Source organism: Carcharhinus amblyrhynchos, chromosome 18 (assembly GCF_965287045.1).
Source record: "Carcharhinus amblyrhynchos chromosome 18, sCarAmb.v2.hapA, whole genome shotgun sequence".
Classification (NCBI taxonomy): Eukaryota; Metazoa; Chordata; class Chondrichthyes; order Carcharhiniformes; family Carcharhinidae; genus Carcharhinus; species Carcharhinus amblyrhynchos.
The window spans coordinates 24,552,159-24,566,291 of NC_137341.1; the positions used below are offsets into that span (position 1 = coordinate 24,552,159).

At 41.8% G+C, this 14,133-nt stretch overlaps 1 protein-coding gene across 1 annotated transcript in view; it reads left to right on the forward strand.

Annotated features, from left to right (window-relative positions):
- The window catches only part of LOC145354665 (heparan sulfate glucosamine 3-O-sulfotransferase 4-like), a 242,984-nt gene extending 229,594 nt beyond the window's left edge, over positions 1–13,390 (forward strand). Inside the window, exon 2 of the mRNA XM_080206098.1 lies at positions 12,617–13,390. Coding sequence (XP_080062224.1) covers positions 12,617–13,259 — 643 coding nt within the window. The 3' untranslated portion in view covers positions 13,260–13,390. The remainder of the gene's footprint in view (positions 1–12,616) is intronic.
- The last annotated feature ends 743 nt before the right edge of the window (positions 13,391–14,133 follow it).

Genomic DNA, 14,133 nt, shown 5'->3' on the forward strand with positions numbered 1-14,133 from the left:
CAACTTGATAAGACAGCAAAAACTATATAGTTTTTATTTATACTTTGAATCATTTAAATATTGTGTGTGAATTGTTCTTTTTTACTCAGTGCATACTGTACAAGGACAAAAGTTGATTGTGATGGACTTGTTCAAACCTGATAATTTTTTTCTGTATTATATAATTTCCTCTTTAGGTCTGTAATTATATAGTAAGGTATTATGGATATCATTTGAACCAACTGTGATTAGATACAATCTGCCTACTTTACCAGAGTATAAAAACAAAAGTACAAAGTAAAGGATTAAGCCACATTACCCCTTGAGCCTTCTCCATTATTCAGTAAAATTACGGCTGATGTTCAACCTCACTGTCAATCCCTATACTCCTTGAATAAAAGCAGGATACTGCAGATTCTGGAAACAAAAACAAAAAAAACTGAAAATATTTACCAAGTCTGGCAATATGTGTACAGCGAGAAAGAAAGTTAACAGAGCAAATTTCCTTGTTCCGCCTGCCACAGAAATTGGAGTGGATGGGGGTGGACCATAGAAATGTCTGTTGATCTCAAGTGAGATTTTCCAGTTTTGGGTGAGTGCAGCTGGAAAATCTAGCCCAACATCTTGATTTGAGCTACAAATATGAGTTCTTCAAAGCAGTTAAAAGACAAATATATCCTTACTTCGGTAAGGATATCAAAACTGTACATTGTACTCCAGGTGTTATTTCATCAAAGCCCTACATAATTGAAGAAAGACTTCATTACTCAAACTCTCCATTCATTAAAAATTATAATTTAGCTTCCAAATTGCATCTGTGATTTATGTGCAAAATTCCCCAAATCCCTCTGAATGTCAATATTTACCAGTCTCTCACCTTTTAAAAAAGTTCTATTTTTCTAATCTTTCCATCATTTTAAATAATTTCACCCAATATTGTCCCCAATCTCATGGTCCTGAGTTTTGCATAACTTCCTCTACTGAGGCACCTTATTGAATGTGTTTTAAAAATGCAAAAAAAAGCCTTCACAGGCTGTACCTATCTACCCTGCCAGCTACATCCTCAAAAACTCTGACTAGATTATAAGCTAATAAGAAATAGGAAAGACAATGCATGTAGATTTTGGGTAACACAGTGGGTGGGATTCTCTCAAATAAAATTTTAGAATTCATGTAAAAACTGGAGTAGACCCCAATGATTTTTTTCAGTGGGATTTTCAAAATGAATCTCCCACACTCTGTGTACTGCAGAGTGCACGAGCGTAAATATCAGGGGATGCAAGCGATTCTTGTTGGAGAGGCTGGCAGCATATGCTGAGTGAACCACTGTGCATGCGCTGATCTGCTAACACCGAGATCCGCACATGTGCAGTAGCCCTGCACTGCCAGTTTCCCGATCGCTGGCCAGCCAGCTCAATTGCTGGCCAGCCCCACAACCCCTCATCACTGCACCTCCAAACCTCCCCCCCTCCGCCCCCCAACACACACAGTCCGATTGCTGGCCTTCCGGATGTGTCCAGGCCAGCCTAGACCCACTCCAAGGCAATCCTGATCTTCCACCTGCCGCCCACACACCGAGAATCCCAAACCCTCCCCATTACCCCCGACAACACCGACCACCCCTTTCCACCTCGATGACAAGCTCCGATTACTGGCCTGGCTCTCTCTGGCACCACCGAATGTGGAATGGCAATAAGATCCCCCCACCCCGACTGATCTCCATCAGATGGCCTGCCCCTATTGGCCCTGCCCCCCCATTAGGCCCCACCCCCTTGGCACTGTCCGATGCCTGGTGGGCATTGCAAAGTGTCCTGTTGGGCATTGCCACTTTGACCCTTGGGCAGTACCGGGGGCCAGGCTGGCAATGCCCAGTGGGCACCCCCCCTTTACCCCTGACATTCCAGCACGGTCAGGCCGCCAGCTCTCCATAAGTGGGGAGCTACTGTAAACTGCGCTGTAGTGAAACACTGCTGGTGATGGGGGGGAAAGGCTAATGGGCCCCGAGACTTCAGCCCCAGGCCTGCTAATGACTTTAAAGTGGCCATTACCATAATTTGTACAGCTTGGCGCCAATTTCTGTCATGGAGCTGACGGCACCGGAGACTTGGGAGAATCAACTCCAGTATCAATGGTTAGTGTTCTTCATCAGAGAATGTAGAAAATCAATCACCATTGTACACATAGTTTGGCCTAATTGAAGCTCAGTACTCATCGGTTTTGCGGGTTCAGATACACATGGCAGGTTTTACATCTGTCTTGTAGTTCAGTTAATCTCCATTTCCATGTCAAAATGGAGAGCAATCAAAAGACTCAGGTTAAAGATTCTGAAGTGTCTTTGTTAATCCTGTAGCGTGCACTCTATGTGTGAGATTACAAATCTGCCAACAAATATATTGTCATGAGCAAGAATAGTGTATTGGGAGAAGGCATGAACTGTAGCACTTATATAAAGAAATACAAATTACCCAGTACCATACAGGATTCAGCTGTTCCCTTTTAATATGGTGAACTGCAACCATCTTCAGCCAGAAATGCACCATGGATGGCCCATCTCAGCCTTTCCCGAAGTCCCCACCATCAGCGATGCCTGTCTTTAGCCAATTCAATTCACTCCATATGATATCAAGAAATCGCTGAAGGCACTGCAAAATCTATGGGCCCTGACAACATTCCAGCAATAGTACTGAAGACTTGTGCTCCTGAACTAGTTGTGCCCTTTGCCTAGCTACAACACTGGCATGCTAGCCAATAATGTGCTAAAATTGCCCAGTTATATCCTGTCCATCTAAAGCAGGACAAATTTAACTGGTTACTTATAGTGTCATCAGTCTACTCTCGATCACCAGCAAATGATGAAAGCTGTCACTGACAGTGTTATCAAGTAGCACTGCGTAAAAACATGTTCGCTGAAGCTCAATTTAGGTTCTGTCAGTGTTACAAGTGGCTGTGGTGGAAGAGTCAATCTGGATTGGTCTTTTAAGTTCAAGCCAGTTTATTGTAAGACACCTCCTCTGTGCTACTAACCTACAAGAAACTCTCTACCCAAAGTGTTTCAGCTGTCTCTTTTTATATGATAATCAATGTCATAGGTTTAACTCCTTGTAATTCCTTTTACAAGGTAATTGCCATACACTGTGATTAAATTTTCATTGACAGATCCCCCTCTTTTTAAAATTAAACTTTTGAAAGAACAAATCTAAACAGAAATAAACGATCTCACAATTCCAAGTTAGTGAATCCTGTAATTCTTTTATCAAATATACTTAAGTCATTATAAAAACAGAAATAAATTTTTCATTTCATTATTATAACATAATACATTTCTAATACATTTAGTAATTTCTTAGAACAGGCACTTCTTTTCATGAAACAGTCCGATAGCTGGAGATTTGTGTCAACCCATTATATTTCAGAGATTTCCCTTCTAACATTTCTTCTTTGCTGGCTAGGCCTATTCTTAGTCTTTTCTCAGTTACATTCTTTCTTGAATGAACATTGTCCCATAGAGACCAATTGTCCACATAAAATTCTGTGGATAAATTTTTCTCACATTGTCCCTTATAAATTTTTGACAATATATTGGAAGCCTGACTTCCTACCTGAATTCCTTATTTATTTTCCTACCTCGAATTCCTTCATTATCTTCTTGATTATTCCTAATTCAAATTCACCAGAGCCTCCCCACAGGAAATCATCAACATGTCTGATGCAAATTCCAGCCAGTTTCTTCTCATGGTACCAGTGGAACATTATGAGGTCTGCCTTTAACTGAAGGCAACCTGTTTTCAACAGGACAGACCTCAGGGGAAAATACCATACTCTTGACGCATCATTCAATCTGTAAACACACATGTTCAATTTCCATAGATTTCCTTCTACACTACGAGCTTCTTTGGGTAGTTTCAAATAAAAAACTTATCTTTGAAACTTCTCTCCTTATAAAAACTCAACCTTATGTAAATAGATTTGCATTCCCAGGAATATGATACCAAAACAGCCAAAACAACTTACTTTCCCTGCAGTCAGTGAGTACACCTGGACATTCTGATTCTCTAATCTCTCTTCAAAGTCTCGGTTACTAATCTCACTTTGGCCTTATATGCACTTTCTGGGAGTACCTTTCTGGTTCAGATCTGCTGGTGAGATAAAGCTGGCTGTCCCCTGCCAAGTACGTCAGTATATACCCCAAATTCCTTCCAACTTTCAAACTCGTTCTGTCTGGCTTCCTTTATTAGCTTATTTTCCAGTTAATTAGCAGCTACTAAAATCTCTCAGTCATGAGGACTTCTACTGAGGTTGCTAGCTTGCATACTAGCCCTCATTCTCATTAAACTATGGTCTGTACTACTATTCCTGTCCCTTTCAGGAGTACTACTATATGATCTTTATCTCATTCAAACAGAACCTAGTCCGCAAATTCGTGACTTTTTTCTGGGTTCACAACCACTTTCTGGTTCAGTGTCAGAACTGATACTATACTTTTTGGGCTTCCACATCTTTACATAATTTTGCCAATCCATAAATCCTGTCTCGTCCTTCATCCCACACATTGAGCCAGAGGCTTTTCCTGCTCTCCCTATCATGGTGGTATCCCTCCACATACTGGTCTCTTATGGCATGTATGTTACCCTTGTGCCCACTTTAGGTAGTTGCCTTTTTAAACAAATAGTGTGTCTCAATATTACTTCATTCATAATCTATCAACTTGTGTCTACCATCATCTGCTCCTCATAACGACACAGGATGTGAAGTGCATGGTGCTTCCTCGCTCTCAATGTGTAGTACAGGACCAGTGGAGTGGCATGAAACAAGCTACAGGACCGCAGAAAGTTAATATCATTAGCGAGCACTTTCTCTGGGACTTGCACCCTCACTGGACATTCAGTGGGAACCTGCATGACATAGTCAGGTCTACAGAAGCCTTCACTTCTGAGGAGGATTTCGGAGGTGAGCATTCAGACAGACAGCACTCTCCATGGTATGCAATGCTCGGGGGGCACCGGAGCGGACTTGGGGATACAAATACATTCAACTCAGGGTTGGGAATGGGGATCCCAGAATTGCCATTTTCGGGTTGGAATGAGTCACTTGCAGATCTTACCCTCTCTTCATGTTGGGATGCCCTTGCTTTAGAGGGGTTGTGAAGGCTGGTATGCAGGCAGCACTTCCTGAGTCCTTCTTCCTGGGTTCCTATCCATATTGCAGCTGAGAATGGCAAGAGGGTGAGAGGGAGATAACACTGCCATTCTCACACACCACAGGAATGAGGTGCCGTGAGCATGGTGGTTCCCCCAAGCTTTTTGGTGGCATGACCTGATAGGGTGGAGGCTCTGTGGTGAACAAAGTGAAATTTATTGCTAAACATTTAAAACAAAATGGTGACCTATCTACACTGGTGCCTATATTCACCCTTGCCCACTAATTGCCTATGGTTTCTTTATCTTCTTGACTCACCCACTACATCTAGTTGTATCCCCTGGATCCACAGCTGCAGTTGTGGTGGCCTGCTGACTACCACACTGTTTTGCCCAAGATGATCTTGATAGGTGTCCCCTGGGGGAATGCCAGCCCGCTGGGACTTCACTTCCTCCACCTGTTACGGATCTTCAGCTGCGAGGTATTCACCTGTAAGTGATGCAGAATCCTGCCTGCTTATTGAACCTGAATATCTGTCCTGGTGGTGGGTGTGGGTGACAGCTGTGATGCCTCTTCAACCATTTGGTTGGAGAAATGCCCCTCTGAACTGCTAGAGTCAGATGGGTCCAGTGGCCTCAAGGAATGTCCAGCCTGTTCCGCTGCCCAGCCTGAAAGAGAAGGGACATGGCATCAGTGCATTACGGGGAATATATATGGAACATTGATTACTCATTTGAGACTTGAGGAATAACAGCATATGTGTTGAGGATTCTCACATTTCTCTGCTGCTCCCACTTCACCAGCAGCGCAGGCAAGGTCTTCCTCTTCCCTGGCCAGCTCAAGAGCTCACTTCTCAAAATGTGTGAGGGTTCTCAACTTGGGTATGACCCTCAGCAGGCTATGCCCATTGACGCTTGTTGTGGTTGAGTTTGTCCTCTAATGATGCAGAGAGCAAGAGTGTAGGTAGAAGAGTCAACATTTAAGATGGCGATAAGAACAAAGAATAAAGAACAATACAACACAAGAAAAGTCTGTGCCGACACAGGTGCCTCTCTAATCTAATATTTTCTTGCCTTTCCGTGATCCATCTCCCTCTATTCCCTGCCTATTCATGTATCTATCATGATCCCTCTTGAACGTTGTTGTATAATCTGCTTCCACCAATTCCTCCGGCAGCACAATCCATCATTCACCATCCTCTGTGTGAAAAACTTGCCCCTTACGTCTCTTTTAAACTTGCATTTTCAACCTATGCACCCAAGTAATTGACCCTTGGGCCCTGGGAAAAGACTCTGACTACCTATTCTATCCAAGCCTGTCATAATCTTGTAAACCTCTATCAGGTCCCTCCTCATCCTCCGACACTCCAATGAAAACAATGCAAGTTTTTTCAAACTTTCTTCACAGTCCATTATTCTCCAAACCAGGCAACACTCTGATAAATCTCTTCTACACCCTTTCCAATTCATCAATATCCTTCCGGTAGCATGGCGACCAGAATTGTACACAATACTCCAAATGTAGTCTAACTAAAATCTTATACAGCTGCAACATGATTTTCCAATACTCAATGCCCTGACCGGCGAAGGCCAGCATGCCACATGCTTTCTTGACCATCTTGTTCACCTTCAGGGAACTGTGAAACTGCATACCTAGATCCCTCTGTATCAAGGCATTTGGAAATGCTATCCATCAGAGTCAGCATGGTTTTATGAACGGTAAATCATGTTTGACTAATTTGCTAGAATTCTTTGAGGATGTAACAAGCAAAGTGGATAACGGGGATCCTGTAGATGTAGTATATCTGGACTTCCAGAAGGTGTTTGATAGGTGTTGCACAAAAAGTTAATTTGCAAGGTTAGATCACATGGGATTAGAAGTAATTTATTAACTTGGATAGGTGACTGGCTGATGGGGCAAAAGACAGAGAGTTGGGATAAATGTTTTTTTTCTGAATGGCAAGAAGGAACTAGTGGGGTGCCACAGGGTTTGGTCCCTGGGCCCCAGCTATTTACAATCTATATTAATGACTTAGATACAGGGATAGAAGGCTCTATAGCTAAATTTGCAGATCTCACAAAAATAGGTGGGCCAGTAAATTGCAATGAGAAAATAAGAACCTTATAAATTGCTATAGATAGGTCAGAAGAGTGGGTCAAAATGTGGCAGATGGAGTTTAATGTGGATAAGTGTGAGGTCATGCATTTTGGTCAGAAAAACGGGAAGGCGACTTATTATCAAAATGGGGAGAGACTTCAGGGTGCTCTGGTGCAGAGGGATCAGAGGGTGTCCTCATTCATGAATCACAGAAAAGTAGCATGTAGGTACAGCAGATAATAAAGAAAACAAATGGAATGCTGGCATTTATAGCTAAAGGAATAGAATATAAATGTAAGGAAGCATTGTTGCAACTATACAAGACATTGGTGAGGCAGCGCCTGGAGTATTGTGCACAGTTTTAGTCCCCTTATTTGAGGAAACATGTAGTGGCATTGGAAGCATTTCAGAGGAAGTTCACTAGATTGATTCCAGAGATGAGGGGTTTGTTGTATGATGAGAGATTGAACAGTTTAGGCCTATACTGTCTGGAATTTAGAAGAATGAAGGGAGATCAAATTAAGATATACAAAATAATAAAAGGTATGGACAAAGTAGACGTGGAGTGGATTTTTCCTCTTGTAGGACATTCTAGAACAATAGGTCATAGTCTTAGGATAAAGGATAGCAAATTTAAAACAGTTGAGGAGAAACTACTTCTCCCAAAGGGTTGTGAATCTGTAGAATTTGCTACCCCAAAGTATAATGGATGCTGAGACAGTAAGTAAATTTAAGGAGGAGTCAGACAGATTTTTAATTGGTACTAGGTTGAAGGATTATGGGAAGAAGGCAGGAAAATGGGGATGAGGAGCATATCAGCCATGATCGAATGGTGGAGCGGATTCGATGGGCCAAATGGCCTAATTCTGCTTTGATATCTTATGAACTTATGAAACCTATTTCTAAGGGCTCTACCATGTACTATATACTTTCTTTCAGCAGTAGACTTCCAATTGCATCACCTCACATTTGTCCAAGTTAAATTCCATCTGCCATCTTTTGGCCCATATCTCCAACCAATTTATATCCTGCTGTATCCTTTGACAATCCTTTTCACTGTCCGCTACTCCCCCAATTTTTGTATCATCTGCAAATTTATTAATCAGACATCTACATTTTCCTCCAAATCATTTATATATATTACAAACAACAGAGGCTCCATCACTGATCCTTGTGGAACACCACTTGTCACAAACCTCCAGTTAGAAAAGTACTCTTCCCCTGCTACTCTGTTTTCTATTCAGTTTTGTAGCCATCTTGCCAGCTCACCTCGGATCCCATATGACTTCATCTTTTGTATCAGCCTGCCAAGAGGAACCTTATTAAAGGCTTTACTAAAATCCATGTATACAACATCCACTGCCCTGCCCTGGTCAATGTTTCTTGTGACTTCCTTAAAGAACTCAATCAAGTTTGTGAGACACGACCTCCGCTTCACAAAACCATGCTGCCCATCGGTAATAAGCCTATTCTCTTCCAGATGTGAATATATCCTGTCCCTAAGAATCTTCTCGAATAATTTCCACACGACTGATGGAAGGCTTACAGGCCTGTAATTTCCCAGATTGTCTCTTCTGCCCTTCTTATACAGAGGAACAATGTTAGCTACTCTTCAATCCTCTGGTACCTTGCCTGTGAGTGAAAGAAAGGGTTGGGGGCGTGAGTGTGCAAGGGGGTTCAGTGGGAGACTGGGGATAATTTGCTTACCCTAGCTGAATGAAGATCATTCCAGCACTGCTCCCACTTCCTCTTCTGGAGTGTGTATGCATTGATCAGAATTGCCAGTGCATCCCAGGCAGGAGTGGTGACTCTGCGAGAAGATTGTCTCCTGGACCAGGGATAGAATGCGTCCTGCCTCTAAGCCACTCCACCCAGCGTCCTTATGAATGCCACCCTCTCCGAAAAGAGCAGCTTTGCCTTCTTGACTGTCATCTCCTGCAGCCATTATGGAATAAATATTGGAGAGTCATTTGAATCAAGCTGCCCAATGCTTGCAGCAGTTAAATCGTAGCAGGATGGGAAAATCAGAGGGAACATGCCGTTCTAGTGACATGAAACTTGAGGGCGTAAAAATTATTGCTAATGAGGCATAAGATTCAGGCCATAAACACACTTGCCGGAATTCTAATGCCTCACCCCACCATCAGAATCAAAGCGGGTGAGGGGCGGACAGTGGGAAGTTCTGTTGATCTCGGGCGGGATTTTCCAGTCTCGAGTCGAGTGAGACCATAAAATCCCACCCACTATCACCGTCAGTAGAAAACACTGTTTTTTGCAGCGGAACCAACACTTTGCCACTTTATGGTAAGATTTCACCCCATATTTCTTTGTGGAAATTGTACCCCCAGTGGCTTTTTGCGGTGTGGTGGAGCTTCCTGAATTTTCTCCAAAACCTCTTCCTTCCTGAAAGCTTTTCTGCCTGCAGGCAAGCTATTCAGATGAGCACAAAAGTAGAACTAACACTAGTTGTTTCAAGCTGTATCATCACGTCCCACACCCCCCTTCCGTTTCCCTCAACCATTTGCAGAGAATTCTTCGTATGTACTGTCCATGCCACGTTGTTTGCAATTTACAACCTGGTCGATCAGTCAATATTTTCTGTAACATATTGTCTATTACTGCATGGTTTTTTTGCAAAGACCATGATTAAACTGGCTCTCAGCAGCAGTGTACATAACTACGATGCTAAGATTTTCTCACATATCTTGAAATTGCTCATTGGCAAATTCCCCATCATTATCTGTCAGAAACTTCATTGGTGCTCCTAATCTGTTCCTACCCATTTCTCCATGATCTTATTAACAATGGTCTTTTTGTCTTTACTATGTATCATAGTGGATAAGCTACATCTGGTTGTCATATCTATGAAGCATTGTGTATAAATACTCTTATCCTTGTCCCAAGCTTCCAAATCCATTGCCTTTGCATTGTTAAATTCCCTGGTTCATGGAACGCTCACAACAGGATGCAATGGTGTCTTGCAATATTTAACGCAGATTTCACATTGAGTTTTGATTTGTTCAATAAGGTCATTATGTCATTTATCAAGCTCTCCTGCATCTCAACAGTCTTCAGCTTTTTGCTACTGGATGTATAAATTGTCTGTGTAATTATCTTCTTCTAGTCCATCAAATTCTTATTCTCAGTGGTTAACAAAATTTCAGGAATTTTTTGATGAGAAATCTCTGGTTTCCTTACTGGCAAGCAGTAATGGCCTGACTGAGTAAAATGCAGATCCACGTATTTTCCAAACATGACAGCTCGATCATTCTTCACATCTGGCATTATCTAAGGCTTCTTCATCAAAGATCAACTTAACAATAGTAGTACCTTGCTAACAACCACATCACGACTGATAAACAGATTAATCCCTGAGATTTTACAAGGGAGGACTACCCGTTTGGAGGATGTTAATGTATTGTCATCTCCGAATCTAAAAGAAGTGTTGCTTTCATGCTCCCTGACTTGTCACCGGGCTATCTCATTGAAAGATACCAGATAGCAGTTAAACCAGTCCACATCGCACATTGTAGAAGTACAACCACTGACCGAAACTGCACAAAGGCTTCTGCAGTGTGATCCCAAAATCGCTGCTTTTCTTTCAGGCAGAGTGAGTATGGGGGCGCTAGAGAACAGGTCTAAAAGTCAAACTGAAACACTCTCAGACTCAGCACTTAGAATCAAAACGGTAAAATAGGGCCCTCCATCATTCATTTCACTGCATTCCTTGTTTGCATTTGCTAAGAGAGTGGCACGGAACAACTGTTTACCCAGAATCTTTTTAGGGCTGCAGCCATTTGATCTCAGGGAAATTCTTTATCCTGAAACTAAACCTGTTAGTACCAAAAGACTATCAGTATGGGACACATGGGCACAGGCTAGTAACTTAAATGCAAATATGGATTCTGGAATTTCAAGTGCAAATCTCTGTACTGTCTTGTAACATTTATCAACATCCATAATGGCCTGATCCATGAAACCAATCAAAGGTTGCCCAGGTTGTGCTTGGATTGGAATTATTCTACCAATGGAGGTTACACAAGTTATGCTTGAATTGGAATTATGCTTCCAATAACTCGAGTCTTTTGTAAAACCTGAGCAAAAATTGCAACACAAGTCTAGTCGCTCTTCTTGATCCAGATCACCCACTTTCATTCTGAAGTATTTTGCTTCTGGTATGCAATTTACCGGTCCATATTTCAACTTCAGCTTCCCATTGCTGATATGCTTCAGAGTCAGAAAAAAATTGGTGGATAGCCAAAGCTTGCAATTTTGCACCATCCTTCCAGCAGTCCAAAAATTGTCAGCAACAGTACACGTGTTTTCCCTTGAGAATTAAAATGAAGGGCTTCATATACAGCGGTCAGGCACCAAGCTTATCCTCCACTACCACTGTTACTCAAAAGTGACTGTGGTGGAAGAATCGATTGAGTTAGCTCACTGTAAGCCACTTTCTCAGCGCTACTAACCTTTAAGTAGCTCTCTACCCAAAGTGTTCCATCTGTCTCTATTTATAGGACAATCAGACGTTTAACTGGGAATTCCCTTAACAAGGAAATTACCATACACTGTGATTAATAGAATATTGACAGTCAGCATCACTCAGCTGCTGGCCTCATTACAGCCTTCATACAAGCATGGACATAAAAGTTGACTGCCAAAGGTGAGGTGAGAGTGACTGTCCTTGACATCAAGGCAGGACTTGACTTAGTGCAGCATCAAGGAGCCCAGGGAAAACTAGAGTCAATTGGAATCAAGATGAAAACTCTCTACTAGCTGCAGTCACATCTCGCATAAGGGAAGATTGATGTGGTGTTTAGAAGCCAAAATCTCAGTTCCACTGCAGGAGTTCCTCAGGGTATTGTACCTAGGCCCAAACATCTCCAGCTGCTTCATCAAAAACATTCCCTCTATCATAAGGTCAGAAGTAGGGAAGATCATTAGTGATTGCACAATGTCCATACTATTCATGATTCCTCAGAAACTGAAGCAGTCCAAGAATATATACATCCTGTCACTGGAATATATTGGACACAGATCCAATGGAGATGATTTAGGGCTTTGTAAGCCACGTGGTATTTCTTTCATTGATAAAGTCTCAGCAAAATCATGTTCTCAGTCTTGCATTTAACTCTCCCCCTTTGTGTATTACAGTCAAAGAGCAGTAGAAGCTCATACCATTTCTGATAATGGAACCTATTATTCTGCCTACTTGTGTTTAAGTAATATTTATTGAAGGTTGTGTATAGGAAGACCACTGTGCAGGCTCTACTGAACCATACTCCAATACAAGAAACCGTTAGGGTTGGGGTGATGGGGGAGGGTTCAGGATGGGTATGGGAGAAAAACTGTAAAATAAAAGTAAGATCCAGTGCTAAACAAATCCATTTTCTTTTGTCTTTAGAAGCTTGATGCCCAAGACCTTGGATGGTCAGATCACCATGGAGAAAACGCCCAGTTACTTTGTTACCAGAGAGGCACCAAAACGAATATTCTCAATGGCAAAAGACACTAAACTTATTGTAGTGGTCAGGAACCCAGTGACCAGAGCCATTTCAGACTATACTCAGACACTATCCAAGAAACCTGAGATTCCAACCTTTGAAGTTCTAGCCTTCAAGAATAGGACCCTTGGCCTAATCGATGCCTCTTGGAGTGCCATACGCATTGGAATCTATGCCTTGCATTTGGAGAACTGGCTCCAGTTTTTTCCCCTCTCTCAGATCCATTTTGTTAGTGGGGAGAGGCTCATCATTGACCCAGCTGGAGAAATGCGCAAAGTGCAGGACTTCTTAGGCCTCAAGAGGATTGTCACGGACAAACACTTTTACTTCAACAAAACCAAGGGATTTCCTTGCCTGAAGAAACCAGAGGACAGCAGCATGCCGAGGTGCCTTGGTAAATCTAAAGGGAGAACTCATCCAAAAATAGATCCCGACGTAATCCACAGACTACGGAAGTTTTACCGGCCTTTCAACGTCATGTTCCATCAGATTACGGGAGAAGATTTTGACTGGGAAAAGGATGAAAATCAAGAAATCAGTTGAGGATATCAACGCCTAAAGTTAAACGAAAGAGAGAGTAAAAACTGGTTTCTTATTGAAAAAAATATATAAAAATAAGACTATATTGTTAGTCCTGTGAAATCAAGAATTTTATTAAAACTGTAATTAATAAAAAAGGGGAATGATTTTCAAGCTATATTACAAATTACCAAAGGTGTTGTGCTTATGAATTGTAATTATTCTGAAGATGAGTTGTGTTGAGTTCAGCTCCAGTTTTCTGGGTTGTTTTGCAGTTTCTTTCACCCATATGAGATCAGCCTATAAAATCTCCTGAAGAAGCTCCAATTTGTCTGTATTGTGTCTCCTTCAGGACGTGAATATTTGATTGATTTACTTCTACAATGCAAGTGCAATGTTTCATGATATAAGTCACAGGCAAGGAAGATTAAGTGAGTGTGAGGATTTTGAATTCATTAGAGTGAGGCATGTAAATACTGATCCAATTTCCACTCCGGCCACTGAACATCATCATCCCAACGCAGGTACAGCACAGGTTAGATACAGAGCAAAGCTTCCTCTACATACTTTAATGAATCACCCCCAAAGCAGAAACAACACAGATTAGGTACCGAGTTGAGGTCCTTCTACTCTATACCATCAATTATTGTGATCAACAACAGGAACCTGAGGTCACATTTATCCTCTCATATTGCATGAGTTCCTTTATAATCACACATCTCAGCAGGAATTGGAAATTGAACCAGGGACCTATCTGAACTGTATAACTTTATTACTCAGTGATAATTCATTGAGATACTCATTAAATCAGGTACTCTGCACCAGTATTGAACCGATGTCTAGTCTTGAATTCCTGCAAAAAAGTCATACAACTGTGAAGACAGCAGAAGCGAAGAAT